The sequence below is a fragment of the Clarias gariepinus genome, chromosome 16, assembly GCF_024256425.1.
Source record: "Clarias gariepinus isolate MV-2021 ecotype Netherlands chromosome 16, CGAR_prim_01v2, whole genome shotgun sequence".
NCBI lineage: Eukaryota > Metazoa > Chordata > Actinopteri > Siluriformes > Clariidae > Clarias > Clarias gariepinus.
The window spans coordinates 19581798-19608656 of NC_071115.1; the positions used below are offsets into that span (position 1 = coordinate 19581798).

General features: G+C 37.8%; 1 protein-coding gene across 4 annotated transcripts in view; it reads left to right on the forward strand.

The window, feature by feature from the left end:
* The window catches only part of cep112 (centrosomal protein 112), a 139808-nt gene that overhangs the window by 46148 nt on the left and 66801 nt on the right, over window positions 1-26859 (forward strand). For all 4 annotated transcript variants that reach the window (XM_053514003.1, XM_053514005.1, XM_053514006.1 and 1 more), the window contains 9 exons: window positions 1731-1830; window positions 2066-2184; window positions 3553-3696; window positions 8609-8763; window positions 8926-9055; window positions 10638-10730; window positions 10976-11035; window positions 13012-13082; window positions 25302-25437. In XM_053514003.1, the coding sequence (XP_053369978.1) occupies window positions 1731-1830; window positions 2066-2184; window positions 3553-3696; window positions 8609-8763; window positions 8926-9055; window positions 10638-10730; window positions 10976-11035; window positions 13012-13082; window positions 25302-25437 (1008 nt within the window). The remainder of the gene's footprint in view (window positions 1-1730; window positions 1831-2065; window positions 2185-3552; window positions 3697-8608; window positions 8764-8925; window positions 9056-10637; window positions 10731-10975; window positions 11036-13011; window positions 13083-25301; window positions 25438-26859) is intronic.

Below are 26859 nucleotides of genomic sequence, written 5' to 3' on the forward strand. Positions count from 1 at the left end.
AGGATACAATAAAAAAAAAAATTAAACGGTCTTTACTTACTAACCAAGCAAGCAAGCAGTTGGTTTTTAAGCTGTCATGACAATCAAAACCTGAACTAGAAATTAGTGCATTTAAGCATTTCTTTATCTTTAGTAACTGCCTGGTCAGTGTTGTGGTTTGCATTAGGCTGTTATTTTGTTTATATTGTTGGTCTGTTTTATTCCCCATATCCACTTTGTGGCACTTGAGCAAAGCCCTTAACCCAGTCTGCTCCAGGGTAAACTGTATCATGGCGTTCTGATTACAGCCTCCAAGCTGAGATATGCAAAGAAAGAATTTCATTGTGAAATTCTTCATTGTGTCTTAACTAACCTCTAATTTCTACTACAACAACATACCTATTATGTGTCGTACTTGCCACTAAGAGCTAAAAATAAACTCTCAACAATTTACTTTCAGGTTGATTATTATTAGTAATTATAATTAATTTTAAAATTATATAATTGGTGATCCAAGCCTCAGATGTTATTTACTTCTGTTTATTTAGCTCATGCCAGGTTTAAGAAAATACTAGGTTGGAAATTTCCACCATATTATAAATTCCCTGATAATTATTCTCACTTCAACTGCAAATCTAGGAAATCACATCATGAGTCCAACTTACACGTTTGTTATTTGTTAAGCTACTCTGTTCAGCTGCACATTCATGTTGCTTCTTAACATTGCAAACTTCCTTATCCCTGTTTTGCCCCACATAGTGACTATACACCTGCATATTTAACGTATATTAGTGAATTATGTACTAAGTATGACATATAATTGCATATTGTATTTAGGTTTATTATTGCACAACTGCTTCACCAACCATGTAATTTTCTCACTAGTTAGTTTGTACTTTAAAATCCATTATCAAAGTATGTACCATAATTACACAGAAAAGAAAAGTTTAAAAGTGTGTGAAATCAAAACTACAAACAGTTTGGTTTATCTGTTCATAAATAAATAATTTTAATAATAATTATTTGCCACCATAATGGTGATGCACTGTGTGTTCTATCATCTTCGTCTGACAACCAGCATTAACCTTTTCATCAATTTGATCTACACTAGTGCTTCTACTGGATTGGGCTACACAGGCCAGCTTTTACTCCCCATGTGCATCAGTAAGCCTTGGCCACCCATGACTGTGTTGCCGGTTTTCCTCCCTTGGATCACTTTTTTGTCATATCGTGACTACTGCAACTGGGAACATCCCACAAGTGCAAATTTCAGAATTGCTTTGACCCAGTCCTCTAGCCATTAGAATGTGGCCCTTCTCACAGTGGCTACAATATCTCATTACAATGGCATCTAGAAGTGGGTGGGATATATAAGGCATGTAGTGAAGTTGATGTGTTGGAAGCAGAAAGAAAAATGGTCAAGCATAAGGATTCAAATGACAAGGGCCAGATTGTGATGACTTGAGAAGAATAGAAATTAAGGAAATTGTAAATGAAAAATCATTTATTTAACCCTTGGTCACATTATTGGGTAAAGAATTTAAATTATCTAGGTTTTAGAGAGCTACAAGTCTGGTTTACAGGCACCTACTTGGCATCAGTTCAGTTATGTCGTCAGGTTCTCTCATTGCTGCTCTACCATTAAAAAAAAGCATAATCCAATAAAAGATGTATAAAACAAACAGAATTAAAAGAACACAGCTAAAAGCTAATGGAATTCTAAACCATTCAGAGGTTGTGTTATCTTACAGATTTTGCACCGCAAGAACGGTGAGATCGAGGAGCTGAAGAACTTGCACCGGTCGAAACAGAAAGAAGCGGAGGAAGCAGTGAGAGCACTGGAGAAAAAAGGTAAGAAAAGACACATACTGTACGTGCACGAAAGCATGATACTCATGTATATTTTGCTCACTTCATTTTTTAAAAAGTAATGGTGAAAATAGCTGTGAAAGGCTAGACCATCGGTTTGAAGAGTAAGAATGTGTGTGTGAAGGAGAGTAGACAGAGCGATGCCCTGCGGCCAGGTCTACTGTTTGTTTTGTTTCTCTGTCTTTCCCTTTCTCTCAACTTCTTCTCTCCCCCACAGTTCAAAGTTTGCTGCGTGAGTCCCAGGTCATCCGCCAGAGCAAAGACAAGCAGATCGCAGAGTTGAAGAAAATGTCGGATCAAAGTGCCGACTCTCTGAAAAGCGAATGGGAGAAGAAGGTACGGTTAGGCTGAAATGTCTTCGATTTCCACCGAAGCCTGTGGAGGAATTTTTATTTATTTATTTATTTTTGAACGTTGAGTCTTAACAGAACTCGAGGCAAAAGTTTATGGCAAAAGATTTGCTTTGGAGGAAAAAATATATATATTTTTGTATGTTTTCCAGCTCCTGTTCTGTTGTTTGACATTTGTGCACAAGTTTGTGATTGAAGTCTTTCTTCCTTTGGGCTTCTTATCATTCTGTTTACTGCTTAATAGCGGATGTGCTGTTTCAGACCATTTCCACGGCAGCTGCAAAATGCATAGTTTATCTTTACTGCATCTTATTAAAAAAATATAAACATATGCATGTATGGTGGCCTGGAAAAACTGGAATTATATCTTGCTGACTTGGCCAGTGGACGTAGTTCAGCAGGCAGTGGGTTTGGCTTTTAAGTGATGCAACAGAAAATCCAATGACATGTGACTGTAAGCAAAAGTGGTTGTGCTGTCCAATTTGTTTTCTAGCAGACACCACTACTAAATTTGTGCATTAGTGATTCATATTTGTTTTACAAGAACTTGCGATGTAATATCTTGCAAATGAAGGCGTAAAACTCATTGACAAATGTTTTAAATAAGGCTGTACGCCCTTGACGATCCTTGAAAATCAACGGATAACTTGAAGAAAACTTGCAGAAGAGACATAGGGTATCTGTCTGTTGGAACTGTACACACAATCATTTACACTCACCACTTGCACATTACTGGAACTTGGCTGTGAGTTATGGCTTGGAGCGATTCCTGACCTCGCTCCAAGCCATTTTCACTTGTTTGTGACATTAATGGAGTTCCTGGAAGGCCAGTGTTTCAGGTGTGAAGCAGGCAGTCCAATGACGGCTCAGGCGTACTAAGAAATTTTTCTACCATGATGTTTTCTAAGCACTAGTGAAAACACTGGGATAAGTGCATTAGTGTAGCATTCTATAAAGAAATAAAGGTAGGTTTTACTCTTGTAACTTTGTTCTGTTATTCTGCACAATTTGAAGTCCTAGTTTGACTCGAACACCCCCTTACAAGTTGCATACTTCCTTTTTCAAAACGAGTAATTCTTGACAGGTTTGGTAATCAATACTGCACATTGTGGCTGTGTAAGATCGTGTACGAATGATTCATTCGTTCTATCCCACAAGTTGATCACTACTGAAGGTTGCTATGCAGTGCTGTCTGGCAAGGATGTTAACCACATTTTAGGAGGGCTATCGAGTTATCGTGCAAGTCAGCCAGCAAAGGAAATTCTGATAAAATGTGTGATCTGAAAAGTTAACCTGTTTTAGCAGTGTGTGGTTCATAGATTTGTCTAATGTGCCTGTTCCTCTTTGTTTATAGCTGCACACTCTCGTGGCTCAAATGGAGCAGGAGAAGTTTGAGCTGCAGAAGAAGCACACAGACAACATCCAGGAGCTGCTGGAGGACACCAACCAGCGTCTGGCCAAGATGGAGGCGGAATATGGCACCCAGGCACGATCCACCGTGAGTGACGTTACCCAATGTGCAGACAGAATTAGATGATCTTGTTTTTTTTTTTTCCCCTCTCACTTTTCACCTTGTTTTAATCTCTAATGTGTGTAAAACAAAATGGCTAGAACAAAGAGCCCGTTGTGTTCTGCTGATAAACAGAAGCATCAGTGGCCGAAGAAAAAAGAGAAGTCGGCTTTGAGTTATATTTTAATAAGATTGTGTGTGTTCTTGATTCGAAGTTAGCAGTCTGTCAGCGGGGTCGAATTTTAAGAGGCTTCAAAAAGCATGCCGTGCCCTTCAGAGCAAAGGCTTCTCTTTAATAATTAAACTCAGCAGCTTTCCAAGCATGAAAGAGTTCTCTGTCATTGGAAATTAAGTTCATCTATTCTGTTGGTTTAGGCTGCCCTCCTCTCTCTCTCTCTCTCTCTCTCTCTCTCGCTCTCACACACACCCACACACACACACACACACACACACACACACACACACACACACATGCACACACACACAAATGCACACACACACATATTGCTTGTCCTAGTATTTTGGCCGTGTCTATTTTGTCAGGCGCGCTCAGAGTGTGTGCTATGCCCTGGTCTTATTTGATGTCTCAATGTGAGCGGCTTCGAAAGACTTTGTTTGCCTGATCTTCTTTCATCATTCCTTTGTTTTGGCACTATCTCCAATTTTTGGGGAAAAAGGCAACTCTTCAAAGCAATGCAACATATTTCATTCCATGCCCAGAAACGTTGGCATGTACAGTAACTGACCAAAGCTGGACTGGTGATCATATATTAACCTGAATTGTTACTTTTCTGGAAGAAAGTAGCAGTCAGTATCCCAGGTGATTTGCAGTATGGAACACTTTTACATGAGACAACAACGTACTAAACATGATACCTGCGGAATTAAATGTGACTGCAAATTGCAAAAGACTGAACAAGGAGAAAAAACAGGACATGATTTTCTTTTGCAGTTTTAAAGAGTGATTTTAACTCATCTTAATTTACATAAACATCTAAAGACATGGATGTATTTTACCATGTTACATTTGGCTGAGTTCCTCATCTCGGTCTAGGTATCGAGTGGGGGTGTAACAGTACACTAAAAGATGGTTCAGTACAGTACATTTTCTGAATTACAGTACATAGAAGTTGTAAATAAAAAGTATAAACATTAATTTAAAATATTATAAATGTAACTTGTATACATATACATTTGAAAAAAACTTGTAGATACAGTAAACTGACAAAAATTTCCTCAGCACAACAAATAAAGGCACATACATTTCTTTAAAAAAACAACAACAACATACATCTAGGTATCTAGGGATACGGGCAGAATTACAAATCTTTAACAAATAGTGCACAGAATGTTTTTTTTAGTAAGGCACTAATAAGTGCACTAAGAATAAGTGCACTAAATGGCACTATAACCATTTTTAACACAATGAAAAGTTTTTTGTGCTTTTCTGTTTAAACATGAACCATGTCTTTAGTGACAGGAAATTAGATAATGAGTTCCTTCCACATTCGCGATTAGAAGGTTTTAAATATCACATTAAAACATTAATTTGAGTTAACTTATCGTCTGATGTGCTAGATGACACGTGAACGGACCAAAATACCACAAACAAATTAGCATAAATAATCACCCAGCACTATAAAAAACACGTCCTAACACATTGCATTTTGCATTTAAAGAAACACCCAAAGCTTGGTACAAGTCCCAAGGTCAAGAGGGTCAAGAGTGCTGCAAAACTGATCTGGGAATTGTAAATAAGTGTAATTAGTTGGAAATGCATATTAAAGTTCTTCATTTCTGTAACTGTTAGGCAGCAATGACGAGGGATGCATCAGGGAATGTTGTTTTGTCACTCAGACATGTTTTGACGTCAGACAGCAGATTGTTACGGTTCATATAGGATGAATATGTATTTATACTGTAATACTGTACAGTAGATGAATCTAACAGTATTATCTGTACAGTAGAAGATCTTTCTGCACTTCCTGACACTAATGTTGATCATGCCATGGATACTTTTAGGCCAAATATCTGAGAGAGGATCATTTACATTCAATGCTGGACGCACAGCAGAATGACTAGGTCACATTTACTTAGTGATCATTATTTGATGAGGCTGCCTTTCTATCCTGTCTGTCCTGTTTTAAATTCTTTAAAAAAAAATCCTAGTCACTGGACATAAAGAAATTCCCAAGGTGGAAATGTTTGACATCCAAAGCAATCAGAGAACCTTTAGTAGATCTCAGGTAAACACTTTCAATTCTCATGAAGCTTTTACTAGCGGGTAAAATTCATTTGTTTGTTTATTTAAGTGCGATTTAACAGTATTAATAACTATATGTACTATAATAAGTGCTGAATAAGAAAATAATTTCCTGTGTTTTTAAAAGATGATGAGTTCGGATCTCAACAATTATTAAGCTATTTAGTGCCAGGAGTCAGGGTGGTAAAATGGACTGTGTCAATAGGTTGGCCAGTTGGTAGCAGTCATATGATTGAAAAGAGCTGAGTATTAGGTGGAAATCGGGGGAAAATGTGTAATTGGTATGAAATGCTTAAGTAAAAGTTGTCTTATTGTGTTCAGTAGGTTTAATATGTCTGGGTCTTTTTTTTATGCACCGCCTATTCATGCACTTACAGCCTGTTTCTGGATTTTTTACTCTGTTAATATTTCTCATCCACCAGCAGCAACCGTTCCAAAATCTGAATTCTTTTTGGCAATTCTTTCCTGGCTATTTTCAAGAAAAGAAAAAAAAAAACATTTGCGCTAAATGCACCATACCTTTAAAAGCTACCAACTCAATTTAGCTCAGCGTGACTGCAGAAGCTTCATATGAGCCTCAGCTGAACTTTGGAATGTATTCTGGCACAGACTAAGGGTTGTGGAATTCGGCCCCGATTACTTACATTGTGGTCACGTTTCAATTGTCACACTTCACGGTCAGTTTGCAGAGCTAAAAAAATGTATATCAACCAAGAACTATGATAATGTACTTTATCTCCATGTATGATTTGCACAACATGCAGTCCACTAAATACAGACCCCTAAACACATGCTGTTCACAAATCCTCATGCTTCTCCTGACTCTGGAATGGCTTACTGTGTGCACAAACACAAAAGCAAAATTCGGACTAGTAAAATTTATCAAAAAGCAAACAAACACATTTATACTTTTGATTGAATTTAAATTTTTATTGAAAAAAATGAGCAAGTTATACACACTCATTTCTCTGTCATGGTCTTGACTGTGTCCTTCATTGCCTCATGTTTGATAGAAGGAATATGATAGAATTTGATAGAAGGAGTATTTCCTCATCTTTCATCTGGTCACTGACTGTTATATACATATTTTTCTTCTTGTTACATCATTATTACCCATTTTTATCATTTGCCAAGATTTGCCATGGATATTTGATTGGCGAAGGTTAAAAAGACAGCCTGCACGGTTCACCGAGAAAAAAAATCTATTAATTCCAGGCTTCCAGTCAGTTTTTATTTTTTTTCCTTCTTCTTCTTTTGCTCTCTTGCATTACCGGGGGTCAGACTTCGAACTTGCCAATAAATCACTAGGCACATGCGTCACGATTGAGACTTGTCGTCTTTTAGATCATGCCACGTTTCACGCCGGCAGTTTACAAAGGCTCATTTTTCTGTTCCTTCGTAGCGGCCCGTGTCTGTGAAGCCGCTCCTTTCAGCGCGGGTAACTTTCATCAGCCTGGGCCGCATATCTTAAATCAATAGGCTGTCATCACGTACATCAACCTGCATTCCAGCTGCCATGTTAGGGACCGTGGCTTCTATTAAGGATGAGACCAGAAGGGCATATATATCTGTGTTAAAAGCTTTATTCCTTGATGTCTAGTTTTGATTGAGCTTCAACATGATCCTTACAGACACCACTTCTTATAAACCATTTCAGCATAATGTCCATCATGACAAAATAAAGGGTTTATACTACTGACCAGAGCATTTTTTTTAATTATTAATAAATAATGAGAAATACCTGTTCTGATTTTATCAAAAGTGTTGATAAATATCTCTTTTTCTGAGACAGTTTCACCTTTAATGACCTGTTTAAGTTTAACATTGGTCTGATTGTTTTTTCATTTACAGTATTTTTCTGTTTACCACAACTTACGATATTTAGTTATTTTTCGTACGAGTAATTAAAAAAATCATTCAAAAAATTCTTTCAATAAATGTAATACCCATTATTTTTTTATTTGTCCATTTTCACTAAAAGGATATGGAAAGATAGCATAGAGTACTTTTATTTTTTTGGGGGGGAAATTAGTTAATGATAAAATGTATTCATGATACTCGGATCATGGAAAACTTTTAGGTTTCTTGGATGGGCTTATAGAAAACCATAACTTTAGTTTATCACCAATTCACATAATTTGTTTCCTCTTTTGTAAACATTACCCCAATCAGCCATAAGGTTAAAACCATTTGCATTAAATCCACCTAGATTTTGAGTCGTCCTTGGGAGCCACCGGGGCGACTCTGGCCTTGGGCATGACTCCACAATACTTCTGGGGTTGTGCTATAGTGTCTGACAACAGGAAGTTGGCAGCGGATCATTTGGTTGCTGTGTGTTGTAGGCTGTGGATCGGGCTTGTTTGTCTGGCTTATTCAGTTGGTGCTAGATTGGTTACCATGATCACCAGTTGGATTGTATGTAGGAGGTAATCAGTGTTGTTCAGTTCACCTGTCAGCCTGTCAGTGGTCATAATGTTATGGCTGATTGCTGCATTTTATGAATGATTTGTTGCTTGTGGACATTGGACTTTTTTATGTTATGTAGTTCCTAAATAAATTGTTACTTTTAAAATGTAAAATTTTGTGCATTAGATAATGTTTATTTTGCTTTCTGTGTGTGTGTGTGTGTGTGTATAGGAACAGACAGTGCGGGATCTGGAGGCTCGGGTAAAGCAGCTCTCGGTGGAGGTGGAGAACGGGAACCTGCTCAGGCAGAAGGTCACGCAGGAGAAAGCCGAGCTGGAGATCCACATTGCAGCCCTCAGTGCAGAGTTGCAGGAGGCCAACTGCAGGTACACACAGCATACTGTATGTTCATATGCACACAAAGATGCAGAAAGTGTCCCTATTCATTACCATCACTTTCATAATGTTCAGTCCAACACAGTTTCTGTTGTAGCATCCATAAGTAGACAACTTTTCTGTTGGTGTGCTTATGCATGTGTGTGTTTCAGAAATATGACTTTACAGAGGGAGAAGAATCTACAGAGTGATGAGCATGAGGAGGTGTTGCAAAAGCTCCAGGCCAAACATGAAGCGGACATCAGCCACTTTCAGCAGGAGCATGCATTGTCTGCAGCCAAGGTGGCCTCATAACTAACACTCCACTTAGTTTCACACACTTTTACATGTACAGAGTTTAGTTCTGATTTAGTTAGTTTGCACATATGAGAACACAGCAGTCACACTTGGGTGTGGACCAAAACCAACCTGTCATAGAGTGTGTCAGAGTCATTCTAGGAGTCTTAATGACGAACGTTAGTGTGGTTTAATTGCCTTTATTAACCTTAGTTGAATAGAATGTGGTAATTTTATAAATTTATTTATTATTTTTTGACAGCACAGTGCTGTCGTGGCTAGCACTGTGGCTTTGCAACTTCAAGGCCAAGAGTTCAAATCTGATATTGAGGTCTGTGTGTATAAAGTTTGTGTGTTCTCCCCGTGCTTGGTGGGTTTCCTCCAGGTACACTGTTTTTTTCCCACATTCCACAGCCTTGGAGATTAGGCTAATTGGTGTTTCCAAATTTGTCAGAGTTTGTGCATGCGTCTGTCCTACGATAAACTTGCACCCTGTCTAGGGTATTATCCCCCCTTGTTCCTTGAGTCCACGGGATAGGCATCAGGCCTCCCATAACCCTGTGTAGGATAAGCGCTGTAGAAAATATGAACTAATTAACTACGTAATTAATTCATTTATTTATTTGGATGTGGATTGGGTGTGTAATGCAGGGGCACCATCTGGAACTGTTCCTGAAACAAGATCTGCGTTTAGAGGAAATTTAGAAATTTAGAAATGTGCATGGCATAAAAATCTCTGCCATTCTATCTGTCTGTCTATCTATTTATCTATCTATCTTTCTTTTTATTTTCATTGTGAACCCTACTAAACACTATGCCTGCTGAAATACCTGTCTTTATTTTACCAGATGTTATTTTTGTTTGTACTTGCTTATGAAATCTTTGCATCAGATCGACCAAGCAGTTACTAAGGATTGCTGCACTTTATGTTAATGACTTTATTCCAAAGCGCTTACATGCACTGGCATGAAAGTAAATCCTTCTGTTAATTCTGTGAATGGTCTGTATAATTTAGGCAGTGAATTTGTGACAGTTTGCCTTGCTGTGTTAGGGCAAATATGAGCCGAAAAATTGAGCTGCAAGTTACAGTACTTCGGTAAAAAGCAGGGACTCTATAAAGAGGTATAGAGCTACTTGTTCTGGAAATTTGGATCCATGATCAAAAAATCAAGACCAAGAAATAACCGACTGTAAATGCATGTGTGTGTGCACAAAAAATTTAAAGGTTTTTCTTATTATTTATTTAACACCAACTTCATTTTCTCTATGCTTAACAAATCCCATACTGTATCTGTCCCTTTTTGCTGTTGCTGCATTGCTAATCAAAATGTTTTATGAATACACCTTCCTTAAATTAAGCATGAAACCAAAACACAAAGTAAATGTACCAATTTTATCTTTTAAAAATATTATAGTCTTAGCATTAGATACTGATCACAATACGTTTTCCAGCTTTTACTGGTGATGTTACAGCCTACAAATATCTACAACAAAAAAGTAATTGATCTGAAAGGGTTTCCTACTGAATAACAGGAAAGACAATGAATTGTGCTAAGAGCTCCTGACTAAAACATGCACTTGCTGTCAGGCGTCTGAGGTGATCGAGGACCTGGAACAGATGGTGGCTCGACTCAAACAGCAGCTGCGAGACAGCGAGCACCAAAGGCAAAAGCAGATCAGGGTAAATACTCATGACACACTTGTCTACTCAACTTTTATAAAAACCAAGAAGAAACAAGGAACTAAATTAAACTGTTTACTCAAATGTTTCATGTTTCCTTTGTGTGTGTGAGATTGTCTGTATAAAGTTCAAATTTATTCATTTAACTTGATGCAGTGCAGAAAGAATTGATTTTGAAGAGCAAACTAAAGGTTTAATTTTGTTTGACTGATATGTCTGATTTTTTTTTTTTTTTTATTGACCAGGAACTGGAAAATAAAAAACAGCAGGAGAGAATAGACCTGCAGCACACCAGTGAGAGAAAGGTGATTTATTTATTTTTTGTCTGTTGACATCCAGACAGAGGAAGTGAAAATAATGTAATGTTTAATATTGCTTTTCTACTGGCTAGTATGGGAAGGATTGTTGCTCAGGTCTTGCAAGAGCCAAGCTTGGCACTGTTGCCAAATATTTTGAATTAAACGTAGCCTGTTAAAGCCTGCTGGAAAGGTTGCTAGATTAAGCTAAATTTACATATTTACTGCATTATCACACAGTATTTGCATAGTAATTAATAACTGACAGAAGGTGGTGTTTATACAACAATCAACATCCAGCTCCAGTATCCCATTTTTGCATAAATGGGGTGTATGACTGAAGTTGGGGCGGAGCCTGGTGCCATGTTGGTACACTCAAAACAAACAGTTGCTTTTAGCTGGTCCTAAAGCTCATCTTTAAATCGCTTCTATAAAATGCACATGTAGTCAAGTGAGAAGATGATTTATTTTACTACTCATTGACTGGAGTAGAAACTGAGAGAGGCATGTTTACGTCCTGTAAGTAAGCCAGTACACTCACAGGCAGCTGTGGCAACTTTTACTGACAGACCCATTCCATATTGCTTATTGTCTTTACAATGATTAACAGATATATATCGTATATTTTTAACATTCTTCTCTTGTAGTCATTTTGGTACAAGATCATCTTGTATTAAAACTTGGCAGGTTTTTGAATTAAAGATGAAACATCTAAATTCAGATTTTATTAATTTTTTTTATTATTTTTTTTTTATTGCAGTGGTACAAAGTAAAATGTGTTTCTCTATAATTTTACCAAAGATTTAATTTTTGCTGCACATGTACATAAAAAGTACATTGCAACAGAATTTAATGTCAAATAATATTTTTTTGCTTTTTAATTTAGCTTTGATTACATATTTGTAATCACAACAACTCACAATAATTAAAAAAATAAACTGGCTTTAAAAAAGTTCCATTGTGCTGACCAGTCCCAGGTTACACAGAAGAACTGACAAGTCTAAAAATACTCAAATACAGAATTGGCCAATAAACATATCATGAGGAGAATTGAGGAAAATTACAAGGCGATCATTATCATCTTCTACAAAGTTTCTAATGCAGCACATTATGTTTTCTTTCTCAGATTTCTCAGGTTTTGACATTAAGATGTGGTGATCTGTCCTTGGGTCTTGTATAATATACGTATAATATTCCCCTTGATTAACTACTGTATTACTTGAGTCATTATTATCTCTGTTGAGAATTATGAGCAAAACATTTGTTTCCAAGTGTGTTTTTGATTCTGAAAAGATTCTATGTGCATGCCAATTTGTCCGATTAGTAAAAACAGCTCTACGTGCTCTCTTGTTCCTCTTTTTCTTTTATTTATTTTGCTAATATCCTTTGGGCAACTATTAGGGAAATAAACTGAATAAAGTCAAGCTGACTGTGGCACAGGTTCTGGTTTGGGCTTAACTGTGTGTGTTTTAAGGTTCTATAGCTGATTATTTATTGATTACTGATTATTGTACGTAAAAAAAAAGAATGTGTCTTAAAAGGCGAGCATGACTGGATAATCATTGGTTGTGCCAGGCATCACTTTGAACATTTAACAAGCCGCCTTTAAAATGTCATTTCTGTCATAAAAAGTTTAAAATGAAAAGAAAGGAAGTCATTATAATGAATTAGGCCATCATGATCAAGCGGAGATCATGTTTTGAAAGTGAGCACAACACCTGGACCACAGCCTGCCTTCAAAGTCTCTGCCAGGGTCATAAAGGCTGATGGTGAGGCACCCATCTGGAGAGCTGGGACTCTACAGTATACACCTGCAGGCATTCAGGCAGGGTTGAGCAGGATTTGACCTCTGATCTCTAGGAGATAGAGGAAGTTGAGGGCTCCGTAAAAGACAGAGCCGTGGCTGTGTGGAGGTAAATTATGGGAAGAAGAGTTGATTGGACAAGGTGATTGATCGACGCCTGTGCTATCCTGTTTTTCTACAGGTTCAGGTTGAGCTGGAGAAGGAGCGGAATGAAACCAGAAAAAAGATCATGAAGTTGGAAGAGGCGCTCAGGTAAGTGAAATGTGGGAAAAAATTTGAAAATAGTGTAGAAGTATACCCTCATGTGTGACATTAGGTCAGTCCCTTTCCCAAGACAGGAATGTAACTGGGAGGCTGTTTGAGAAGATTGCAGGAATACACCCATCATTTTAGACAAATATTTGCATCTTTAATTCTGAGCTGTGCGTGTTTTTTATGTACAGTGGTGGCTACAGGTATTGAGGCAAAAGTGAAATTCAAAATTTTTTCTCATCAATTTTGAAAATAATACCAATCAAGATGCTCAGATAACTTATTTAAAATTATAACATTCAATATTTAGTCGATTCTTTAAAACCCGTTGAATGGGTATAGAGCCAAATAGACAACTGCAGTACTCTGCTGTCACTTGCTCAGTCCATGCCTGCTTAATTGCTTCTTGAAGATCATATGCAGAAATTTGACACAGAAGTTCACGATTCACTTGAAAATTCCCTAGTCTTAGGTATTGTTGTGCATGGTGGATTACCCCCTTTCAGAAAGTAAAGGTCCTGCCAAATATTTGTTACATTCGTTAATTGAACCAGCCAGATCGGCCACCGCTGTAGGCATGCTTATCACAAAGTGTAAATGCTGACCCAGAATCTCACAATCTGGTTTTAAACAGTGACATAAGCCTTAGATAATTGCCATCTATGAGCTCATAGGTTACTATTTGTGTGTTTGTTTGGCCCCTGACTGTGGTATATCACACCTGGCTGACAGTAACGGGTTGGCAACCTCCAGATTTTGTTTCCCATGGATATGTGATATCTTTGTGATTTTGACAGGCTTGTTTTCTAGTCTTTCTTAATGAACGTTAAGTCTTTCTTAATGAACAAAGACTTTACTGTATTAAATGGTACCATATTATCCAGTAATATTTAGTTACTAGGAAATGAAAAGTGCGAGGAATGAAGAGTGAATTAAGGCCAGAGCTCTTGCTGCTTAAGGTGCATCCAGCTGTGATCATCTTCAGACTTTTAAAATGCATCCATAACCCAGGACAGTGAGGCTAACCGGCAATTTTGTGTACTACCTTGCTGTATTGAATACTGTGACTAATAGTTTTGGTGTTTTTCTGTTGTTTTTTTAATGAATCACCCAGCTGCAGTTATTTGTGCTATTACTTGAACTGATAATAAAGTATAATAAAATGTAATGTACTGTAAAAACAGTCAGATTTTACACATTTTCATTTACATACATGTAAGTTCGAAATAAAACAATGCATGAATCAAAATTTACATGTTTTTATACTAAAGTTAAACAAAAATAAACACTTTTTTATGTGAATAGTTTTGAGATTTGTGAATGTAATATGTAAATTACATTCATATGTCATCCCATCTTATGTTCAAAGTCCACTTGACACAAAAAATGGACTTGTTTGAAAATTTCATTGTCCAGGTCACAAAAGCAATGTTTGAAAAAAAAAAAAAAAGTTAAGTGTTTTTCATTTAGCTTTTTTATTAAGCAATTGGGAAATTTCTGCTGGGAACAAGAAAAAATTAGTATTTTCTACAGTGTAAGATAATAAACAAGACAAAAATGCCAATGACACATTTTGGAATATTCCAATATTAATGTTTTATGTTCTTTGTAGTAAACACGTGTGAATCACAAACCATTTAACACTGATAAATTAGGTGATAGCAGGAAAGAACAATACAAAAGCCTGCTTTGTGTGGCGCTAACTAAGCCATCATCAGACGAACGAGTGGCAGGGTTCCCTGTTTCACTACCTGCCTTTAACCGGGTTTAAAGTCTGTCCAGCACTTCAAAGCACAAATGAAACAGATTCATTAAATGTACATCGCCTGGTAGCGGAGATATGAGGACGAACAGAGAAATCAAAATGAAGTGAACCACACAGAGTGCCCTCTGTTTTCCACCGTCACAGAATGTCTCTCATGATGGCACGTGTGTGTTCAGGTGCACTTTGCAAGTCCAGGTGTATCCACGATTTTGTTGTTAGTATGTTTTTTCAGAAGTGCAGTTGTGTTTGTTTGGGAATCTGTATGTACAGTAGGTAAAAATATTAGTGTGTAGTGTAGCTAAATAGACTTAGCTTGTTTTTCACAAGTATTAGAATATATATTTTTATTGTTTTTTAAGGAACATCATGCAAAGTTGTGCACTGTTTATTTTAGGTTTACACACCTAAATAAAGAAAAGGAAATTCCTGTAATAGTCCTCTCTTCCCATGCAAATGGTTTAGTGTGTCGATTTTACTTGTGTTACCATAGCAACACTATGCTGAAGTACAAAGCTTGAATATAAAAACAAAGTTTCAATCTTTCATCCTCATGCGTCTCTGATCATCAGAGGGAATGAGCATACTGTCTCACATGCTGTGTGCAAAGTGACGACTGGCTGTGAATGCTAAAGTTATAGCTAGCTGCACACGCTATTCTTATTAAAAACACAGACTGAATGAGCATTAACTAAAAATTTTTTCGAACCTCCCTTTACGTAAAAATGTATGTGGTTGCAGTTATGAGACCCTCTCTGCTTTCCATCTCATCAGAACCTCTGTCTTTAAGTGAAACCATCTCAGATCTTTATGTTCAATGCCCTATTCACCCGATGGGACCCAGGCTACTCAAAGCCACTTCACCATAATTCTTATAGATTGAGGCACGTTTTGCGCTTCTGCTTTGCTTTCATCACTTTTCAAAGAGTTGTAAAATGACTTAGAAGACTTTGAATCTGTGCTTGTTTAAATTGATCTTTAGCACAGGTAAAGGGCAAGAGGAGCCCTGATCTGGCAACAGATGCTGGCGTAAACCTCAAAGTGCATCAGGATAACATGCTTGGTCGCAGTGTTTTCACTGCAGATGTGAAATTTGCTCAGTTTGTGGGCTTATGGCCCTGGTTATGGGGGTAGGGCAAGGGCAGGAAGTCGCAATCTCTGGGAATTCAGAGGCCAGCATCAAACAGCCTAATCACTCCAGTTCTGCTGAATTGCTCTGGGGGACTGGTCCTGTTTCTCCCTTGTTTTTTCCTTGTTTGTTTTTTTTATTTTTTAAACCAAACCAGTCTTTCATTTCCTGGGTAAGGCCTAGCCAGTGTTGTACAGTCTCTTTAATGACCAGAACAATTAAGGGGGAAAGTAATACCTTTCATTGAACATGTTTAGGTTCACTTTTTGCTTGAGTTAAATTTTTTATCAGCTACTTTCTTTCTGTTGAAATACACAACCAGGTTGAGGTGTCCGCTCATCTTTATTTGCGGCGCTGCTATGAAAAGCAGACTCCAGCCTGGATCTGAGGCCCCATCTTTCCAGGCAATCCATCTGTCCGTATGTCTAGCTTTGCAGTAGAAGTACAAAGGTTTATTATTATTAATATTATTATTAATATTATTTTTATTTTTGCCCACTGTAGTTTTTTGATGAAGGGTGATGGTCAGAGATTGAAAACCAATAAGCTTATCTCTGTGCACATTCCTCAGCAAAGACCTACGGCGGGACCTGGGATTACGAGCATAATTCGTTCCAGAAGCAGGCTCGTATTACAAAACACCCATGAACCAAATTAAATTTTCCCATAAAACATAATGAAAACTAACAAATTATTCATTCTACAGGCCGAGTAAATAAATACATAAAAATATTTAATACAAAATATAAAGTAAAAATAAAACAAATTAACCTGCACTTTACCTTTAAAAAAGTAAAAATAAATCCCGACAGATAAGTGTTTCCCACATTACACAAGTGTTCGCACATTACACACACCCACACAGACTCAGCGTTACACAGAAACTCTGCTCTGGCGCGATTCTTTTCAAAGGTAATGTTCCGGTTAATTCAAAAAATATATATATTTTACAGCAGTGATTCCGTTAATATGCAAATTTTTTTTGATAAAACAGTCTCCCCGTTAACACACACACATTAATGGAGCGCTAGTCAGACACGCGTGAGCGCATACTAACAGAATTCCTGCTGTAAAGTTAAAAAAAAAACAACAACAAATGAACTGGGACATTACCTTTGAAAAGAATCGCGACAGAGCAGAGTTTCTGTGTAAGGCAGAGTGTGTGTGTGTCTGGCGCTGTAAGCCAAGAGGAGAAGGGGGTGAGTGTGTTGCTGTGAGTGAAGGAGCTCGGTGTCAAATTACACGCACACACATACTCTCTGCCTTACACAGAAACTGCTCTGTCGCGATTCTTCTCAAAGGTTAAACGAAAAACGACAGGCTGATACAGAAAGGGAGAGAAAAAATGGATCTTTACCCTCTAATGCGACTTGATTTTCATTTATACACGCGCACATGCGCACTGTACAAACACAAAGTAATAATTTGTTTCACACACACATGTGGTCACAGTGTTGTAGTAAACAGTACATGCGTGCACGGATGTTGATTATACCAGTAAGAGACGATTACCTACAATTCCGCAGTGCAAGAGAGAGAAAAACCATTGGCTCAGTTGTGCATCATGTGACACTCGGCATCAAAACAAGAAGCTTGTGCGTGATACATGATACTTGTTGCTCGTAAACCAAGACAATACTCGTTTTTCAAGTCATAATTTATAAAAAATCTCTGCTTGTCTTGCGGAACACTTATAAACCGCGTTACTCGTAATCCAAGGTTCCACTATAATGTTCTAACTAAAATGATTGTGGGACATGTAGGTCTGGCTGGGTACATGGAGAGAGGACACCCTCTAAAAGCTGACAATAGGCCATCCCCGACTTACCAACATTGGACGAATTTCTGCAAATACGAATGGACCATGGTTCTACGATGATTCGTAGATGCGAACAAATCATGGAAATACTTTATGTAAATTGTACAAAAAAAAAAGACACTGCAGTGCACCAGATACCAATATTTACAATTATATACAATATTTTTAGTGTGTAACTAAAAGTATAAAATGTTTGCGGGAGAAGTGAGTCATCCTCACAGGTTTCAATGAGTCAGTCTAGAAGCACAGTAATAGAAAATGGCTGTCATGTAAAGCTGTCCTGAGGGTAAATAATCTTAATTAAGGAAAATCCTTAAAAAAAACAGTTCAAAACAGCTGACGGAATAGCGCCCGAGATTCCCCCTTTTGATTTAAAGGCGCAGAGACAACACTGTTGTATTTCAAATACCAGTAAAACCTTGGATTTGTAAGTAATTTAGTTTGCTTATTCTTAAAACTTTACTCTTAAGTTTTACTCTAAGTTCAGTCAATATTTATGTGTGTATGTGTAAAAGATGTCCTACACAATGACCACCCCCCCTCCCCTCCTCATCTGTCATCCCTTTCTAACACGGCCTAATCCTTTTAAAAAACGTAAAGTGCAGGTTAATTTTTTTTTATTTTATCTTTACAATTTCTATTAATCATTTTTCTATAAATATTTTTGGGTTGTGGAATGAATCATCAGAGTTTCCATTCCTTCCTTTGGAGAAATTTGCTTTGAGACAAAATGGCAATCCCCTCGCGATTTAAAGGTGCAACGACAACATTTCATTAGGACACAGTTATGGTTTTTGGCCACATGGTGGCATTGTTAAAAAGGGGACAGATTTAGGCAAGTGGATTGGTATGCTTTATATTGTATAATCGTGTCAAAAGCGTACAAGAACAAATCCACCTGACGACAAGGTTTCGTTCCAGGAGCACATTCGTACTGTAAGTCGGACTTGTTCTTATGTCCGATTTGTTCAACAAAGAGAGTCTTATATGGACAGTGAACCTGTTCACTGTAGCATAGGTTGTGGTCAGATCAGATGGCATACTTGCTTACCTGTCAATCACACTGACACTAGTCAATTGTGGGTCTCTGAGCTGATGCACTGATCAGCTATACTGTACTATTATGACAGCAAACTGGTGACAGATTCATGAACACCCATAGCTTAGCCATGCCTGCAGGGACCAAAGCCTAAGCTTCTGATTCCAAGAAAAGGTAATGCTGGTATCATACAAAGGCACCAGAACACCCAGTGCACCGCTCAAAGGGCCCCAAAAGGCAAAGAGGCCAAGGCCGCCATTCTGATTCCTTTCTAAATTCCCCAGATCTCAATCTGCTGACCAAGCACCTATGGGACACTCTTGACAAACAAGTCTAACTCACAGAGCCCCATCCCACAACCCACAGCACCCAAAGGATCCACTGCTTATGTCCTGGTTCGAGACACTGCAGCACACATCGGGAGGCCTCGTGGAGAAACGCTTAAGGGCCCAGAGCTGTCCCAGTGCACAAGAAAAACCCAAAACCTTTGTGTATTGTATGGCTGATCATTGTATATCCAAAAAGGGGTAAATAGAATGTTAATTTATTTCTGTTTTTATGTCTCACCTTCTCAAGGGTAGTAGCTAGAAGAAATGTCCTATGATCTATTACTTTTTATTTTTTTGTATATTATATACATATTCCTTTGCATCTTATCAGTCATAGATGCCACAGGGTCTATCATGAGTATAAAACTAAGCATTAGAAATGCTGTTCCTTCTTGTATAACATGACTGTTGGCAAAATGTCACATTGTTAATGTACTCTTCCCTTTACTCTTCTATTTTCCCTTTGGTTGAAAAACGTCTACTTCACTCTGGGTTTGGGTTGTTTATGAATTACGGCCTGTGTTCATGAGTGGCTAATACAAGCCTGATGTTCCATGCTAGCTTCACAAATGCCTAATGAAACCAAAGTGTGCTAAAGGTTCAACAGAGAAGGCATAGAATTTATCTTCTGCCAGGAAAGAGAGGAGAGACATGACCTGCTGCATATCATTAAAAAAGCAGACAGCTTGTTCATGCTACAGTATGTGTCCTCTAAAGAGCACCTTATAAGCAAATTGATTCACATTTTCTTTCATGCCCCTTTATCATGTTTTACCAACCTGACTATGTTGTTCTAACCTGAATTAATGTAACCTATAAAGAAAAGAGAGTGTGTTTTTTTTATCTACAAAAAACTTTCTTTAACATCCACCAACAAACCAAACATACTGACGGAAGAGCTTAGTGGCATGAATCATATCCCAGTCAGCAGAAAGACAACAGTTAAATCATCTGTTCTTACTCTGATGGGAACCAATGTCATATTAACACTGACTCTTGATTTGACTTCATTTTTTTGTCCTTAGTAGCCATAATGAATTTATAATGAATACTTATAATTCACACCATATGACTTTTGGGGAGTCATATTTCTTCTTTTATTTTAATTTTTTAAATTTCCAAACAAACATTTTAAATAGCATGGACAAAAATGGAAAAAAAATAGTTGCATTATATTAAGCAGAAGGCTAATCCCTTCGCTCATGTACTCCAGTGCTGCAGCAAAGAGATTTGGTCTCTCTCTATTCACACTGCGGTATTACTGGCAAAATTGTGCATCAGCTGCTAACGACACACTAGATAGTCTTTTCTTCCACATTGGCCTGATTTTGTCTTGAAGATCTCACTGCATTAAATCTTCAACAAACAGCCTTGTGATCATCACAGACAGCTTCTATTTACCATATTTAGTTTCATTACTCTTTCTCTCTCTCACTCTCTCTCTCAGTCTTTTTTTTATCTTGACTCTCTGTCGAAACTCGGACAGAATATTTAACCGGTGTGGTGTGGTAAGTTCTTCTCAATTGCAGCCGGTGTTGTTTTTGAATTTATGCATATTTGTCAGTCAAGGATCCTACGTAAGTGCTTGATGGCTGCTTTAGCTGCACTTGTTACTCACTTTCTGGGGAGAGATGGAAAGGGTAATGGTAAATGAAGAAGAAAATGCAGCCCTTTTTGGGACGCTGAATATTTCAGCTTTTCATTTTCTCATCTTGTTTCACGAGCTGCCTCTTTTTTGGGGTCTTTGATCTGGGACTGATTCGTTAGCATTCCAGTCAAACAAAATTCATAACATGCCTGGTCTCAGGCTTTGGAATGGTGGAGAGGAGGAATGCACATGGGATGCATATGGCCATATGTTTGTAGGTGTACTGACTTTTATGTTGTCGATTAACCCGAGCACATGTGCTTTGAAAGAGCATTCATATTTATTTTGACTATTCTAATAACAATGACTTGTGAGATATTCATTGATTGACATGTTTATGCCCCAAGTCCTAACAACCATGTGTCCTGCCCTTGATCACGATGGATGTGTTTGACCTTTAAGAATTCTAATAAGGGCACTAATGCTTTTGTGCTCACAGATGTGAAAGCAACACCATGAGCGAGTTTGTGAGAAAATCAAGCATGTCACATCTTTCTCTATCTTTTTTCTCCTTACAGAATAATCCACAAATACAGCCAACTTCTTTCTCAATCACACTGTTATTTTAGTACAGCCTAATTAATTAATCTCAAATAATCATTATATCTTGGTCAGGGTAGATTTGGAACCTATTCTTGGAGCACTGTGTGGTAGTAAATAGACACTGGTTGAGATGCAAGTCCATCCTAGTGCACCATGCACAAATATTTATGCCTAGGGGGAGTTTATAATAGCCAAGCTATCTAATGGCATGTTTCTGGGAGGCGGGACAAAATTGCAAAGAATGCTAAAGAAAGCCCTGAAATGTACAGACAACAGCTTACCCCCAGGATCCAACTGGGAACACTGAAGATGCGAGGTGGCAACACTATTTGCTACTCCATCATGACACCCTGAACCTAGCTTATTAATTGGCTGACTTGCATCAGGTACAGTAAAATGGGGCTAAGGAAAATACCAAAATGTGTAGAATGGTGATACTGCAGGATCAGAATAAAAAAAAAAAAAAAACACATGCGTGAATACACCAAGGACTTTTTAAACACATGCATACAGCTTGCATGTTTTGCAAGTGTCTAAACTGCTATTTCAGAATACTTTTAGAATCAATGGGAGATGAGAAAAACTCTCAAAATGCTGTCACAATTACTGTTCACATAACATAGTATTGAGCACTACTTGAACACCTTTATCTAACAGCTGTGGATTGTATTTTTGGGATTGTATGATATACTTGTGTATGATTAGTTACATAATTATTTTTTTCATATTTCCTAACATTTGTTTATTTGTCATTTACATGGAAATAATTAATATCAGTGTGCTGCGTTGTCATGCATTTCAAGACAACTGTGTGGGTTGACAAGGCCACCGGGCTTTACTATGCTTGCCACACACATAACCCATCCATACCCCCCACACACACACTTCCGCCACGAGTGCAAGTGACCCTGTCTATGTTGGAAATTGAAAGCCAAATCTATGAAAATGAATGGGAGGCCGAGAGCCACTGCTGTGTTTTCAAAGCCTCTCTAGTCATTTTCTCCCGCAGCAGGAGATGAGTTTCCTCTTCAGTTGTGCTCTGTTCTCCACATGGGAGGCGTCTTGTGGTTTCAGATGGCTGGAAAACAGACCCTCCTGTCTGGCCTGTGGCTGGACGGAAGCTCTGTCACCCTTGCCTTAAGTCCTTCCCTTCTCACTCCTCCGCCCTCCACCGCTCCTCTATGAGAAGCCTTTTAAGAGCACGGGATGAGAAGGATTTCCTCTGGTCCAACGGCACATCTTTAATTTGGGCCTCCTCTCCTGCCACTTCTCCGACCAAAAAAACCCCATCCAAGAGCAGAGGCCGAGCTGGCATTCCCCTTTCCCGCCCTCTGTTTCTTTATTCGTTCACCACCGTCCCTTGGTCTGCCCTCTCATCTCGCTCTCTCATGGTGATGAATGGTGACGGACTGTCTGCTCCTCATTTCACATTGCATACTGAAGAAAAAAAAAAACACACAGTGCAAGTGGTAACGGCAAAAAGTATCTTTGGGATGTATTTATGATCAAGAGACAACAGAAAGTTTGTTACATACTATGGATTATAATTTAGAATTATGTTATAAGTACAACGTTAGTCTGATTATAGTCTGTAATTTGGGTTAACATGTGTCGATTTAGACCTTGTATTTGAGAATGAGAATGAATATAGTAAGTCCAAAGCTGCATCTGTCTCCGTATTTTTCCCTCTCAGTCAGCCACCTCCCCTGTCCTCACTCTGAAAGTCTCAGGGACCTATTTTTGTGGCTGTGTCCTTTTTTTCTCCCCATCTTTGGTTCACTTCAATCTCTGTTCCGCCAAAGCTGGCTGCTCCACATCAGAGATCCAGAGAAGGTCCTTTTGTGTCTGTGTCTGCCCTGTAGGTATTCCTGTTGCAAGGCAGATTAATAATTACAGACTTTCCGAATACACAACATTGCAGGGGGAAAAAGACCATTTCTGGACCGTTTGATGTCAAACATGAGAGGGACCAAAATTACACTGGGGGAAAAGAAGAAGGCAGCTTTGGTGTGCATTTTCTCTCTCTTTGTTGACATTGTTTCCTGTTATTATTATGTCTGGCGTTATGGGTATGAGTAATAATAATAATAAAAAAAAAATAGTTACTAAAACAGGACAGCTCCCACATTAGACATGCAGTCGGTGGTTGTTTGTCATTTAGCTCGACAGTGCTTGATGTGAAACACTTGTTTCCTTCTTTACTTTGGAAAAATCTTCTGTGGGAGCTTCTTTTTTGTACTTTTTAAAGGGTTTTGTATCCCGAATTGGTTGTTGGAGCAGTTTTGACTGACTATGCAACCACAAGCTTTTTATGAATTGTTACTGTGGAATGAGAACTATATTAAATGTGCTTTGAACCTCTTCATGTACAGTGTCTTTTTCTTTAAGAACACAAAAGCAAAAAAAAACAACATTTTTTTTTGTAACTCATTCCACAGTAATGTCAAATAAACCAGTTTGGATACTATTACATGTCGTAATATATTGTGCCTCAGCATTATTGTTATTTATTCTACAGGATGTGGCGGTTACTGTGATTCATGTATGTTTGTTCTCACAGACTTCAGTAAATCTTCCTGTCAGTTAAAAGTAATTACCTCTGTAATTACGCTTACTTGCTAAAAAAAAGGGCGAGAGAGGAGCCTTTGCTGTGGTACTGCATTAGTATTCAGCCCCTCGAACTTGAAAAGGATTTTTACTGTATATGACAAATATAAACAGATCATAATATTGACCTGGGCATGCAGATACTTTGCATAATTATTTACAGAAAGGTTAGGATTTTGACTGCACAAGTTGCGTAATGTTGCTGTAAAACACCTAAATTTGTTTCACTCTTAAAATCACAATTATATGAATGGAGTTTAGAGTGCTGTGTGTTATCTCTATATAAATACACCTGTTTTGTGGGAGACCCCAGGGATGCTGTTACTGAACATGCCAAACTGACATCATTATGAAGGCCAAGGAGCTAACAAGATGAGTCTGGGACACATTTCTGAAAAGTAATCAATCAGGGTAATGATAAATATCTCAAACTTGCAACATCCTGTCTCACTCTGTTAAATCCACTGGTTACAAATGATAGAATATGGCACAGGTTGTGAGAGGAGGCCAAAAGCCAGTGACTTAGTAAGAAGGGCATTAGTCAGAAAAGCAACAATGAGTCACGTCAATATTATGGGATGTATTATGAAAATTCATGATGTACAGAGTAATCCTAATTAAATCCATTTCAATTCATAATGCAACAAAATGCAGAAAAGTTCAAGGGGGCAAATACTAATGCGATGCACAGTACAAACACTCTCTCTGAGAAGGGCTTGACAGGCGCTTTGTAGCTGTCAGTCTCATCTCGGGCTAAGCATTGTCTTGACTCTGACAGCTCTTTTTTGCCCGCTGTCTCTCGGCATTATTGTCAGGATGCGGTGGAGAAACTGTTTTGTTCAGCCGCTTCTGCGGGTTCCAAGTGCCTCTATGATCATTGAAGTTCTCAGTTCTTGATGTAAAGCAGCACCTATCAGGTGATGAAAAGTAGGCAATACACAGTGCATCTGTGTACTCACTTCTTTTAGTGTGTCTTTTTTCCCCCCCAAAATGTATGGCCTGAATACATTTTGGCAGAAGTACTTGGCACGCTCCCGTTTTTTCAGATTTTTCTTTTGGCGTGAAGGGAAAATGGGGGATAACATATTGGGATCACTTGTGTGTTTACATCTGCCGCAGTTTTTATTATTTTTTTTGACAGGAAGTATTTTTTAGGACCATTTGTATGATGTGTGTGTTTAGTACTATAATAGATTGTGGCTTACTTTTATATATTTATTAAGTATGTTTTTGTGTCTATAAGCGTGTCAGAGCAGTCTCGTTAGAAAGAAGTTTCTGTGATTCATTTGTCTAAAAGCCCTGCTACATTCTAAAGTTTGTGTCTGTGTATGCACTCTTTCTAGGGAGAAAGAGGATCAAATAAGCCACCTAAGAGAGTCCCAGAGACAGCAGGCCCAGCAGGCAGAGAGCGCTTTGGAGAACTTTAAGAAACAGGTGGAGCTCAGCTCTGAAAAAGCCTACGCTGACATGAAGCAGCAGGTGAGCTCGCACTTTAATAGTGCTTCATCATTAACGCTATGTTGTATACTGTTCTTAAGCATGCCTATATAGTTTAAATGTGATTAAGTTCTGCTTAAAATATATAAAACATATTATTAATAATTAATAACTAATATACAGGAAGATCTGTTATCTATTCCACTTGCTTTTCACTAACTATTCAGAAATGAGCCATGTGAATTCCTGCTTACTTGCAATTGTGAGATCATAATTAAGTCCCCAAATACTAGAAATAAAATTTTGAATACTACTTCTGTTTTACTTTTATGAAACACTTGACCATGTGACCAAGAGATTTCGTAAATAAATATATATATATTTTTTTCAGATTCATAACAGAATACTTGATTAAGCATTACACACTTTTGGCATCTTCTCAACCAGCTCCTTTAAGTTTCTTCCATTTTTTTTTCTTTGAAAGTTTTTCCAGTTTGATCAAGCTTTAGTTTTTAATGAAAACTTGTTTGGAGAAGCAGTTTTGTTTTGGAACTACAGTGTATATGACCTTCTCTAAGTTTTAATAGTAATAATATGTAAAGGTCAAATGTCATGCAGTATGACAACTCACGTATATCAAACTTCATTATGGTCAGACACTAAAGAAGATTGAGCAAATGGTTTTGGACCACCAATAAATTAGCACGTAAATAAAACTCACTAAGTAAAAAATCCACTTTGGGTTCTTTTTTTATCCAACATCCTTTTGGGTGATATCGGATAAAACTCATTAGCCAACATTAGCCAAAAGGATGCATTAGTCTTTTGTGATGCCTTTCCTGGATTTCAGTTTCTTTCAGTTGTGTTTTTTTTCTGGGAAAAAATGCTGAATTCATTCTGCTGCTAGAACCATGAGAACATCATCAGAAAAGATTAGTGAGAACTTTCCAGAATCACCCATGCAAGCCCAACCCAGGATACTACTTCCGCCGTGCTTGACTGATGAACTTGTATTTTTTTGTACCATGAAGAGTTCAATGTTCATTTCACTGAAAGAAACTTTGCCAAAAGTCTTGGTTCCAGATTTTTTATGGCTCATCTTTGTATTTGTTTGCAAATGATTTTCCATTTTTATACTAACTGTTATTTTTGGGATTTTCTTAACAGCTTTTACAATGTTTTTTTTATTGTCAACTGCTGCAACTGGTTGCAACTTTTCTAAACCAATATCTCTCTTTCAATTCACCAGTGGTTTCTTTCATTCTAAATAGTTTTTCAGCGATGACCAATGCTATTTTGTCAGCTTTCGAATAACTAACTCTTCTCTAAGAGACAGCACTCTTGGATCAACAAAGGAACTCTTCATAGTACAATCTAACAGGGCACAGCTGTTTCTCTACATTTCTCTAATATTTTTGATCACCTTAGAAATAGATGGGTGCTATGTTCTAATTTGTTTAACAG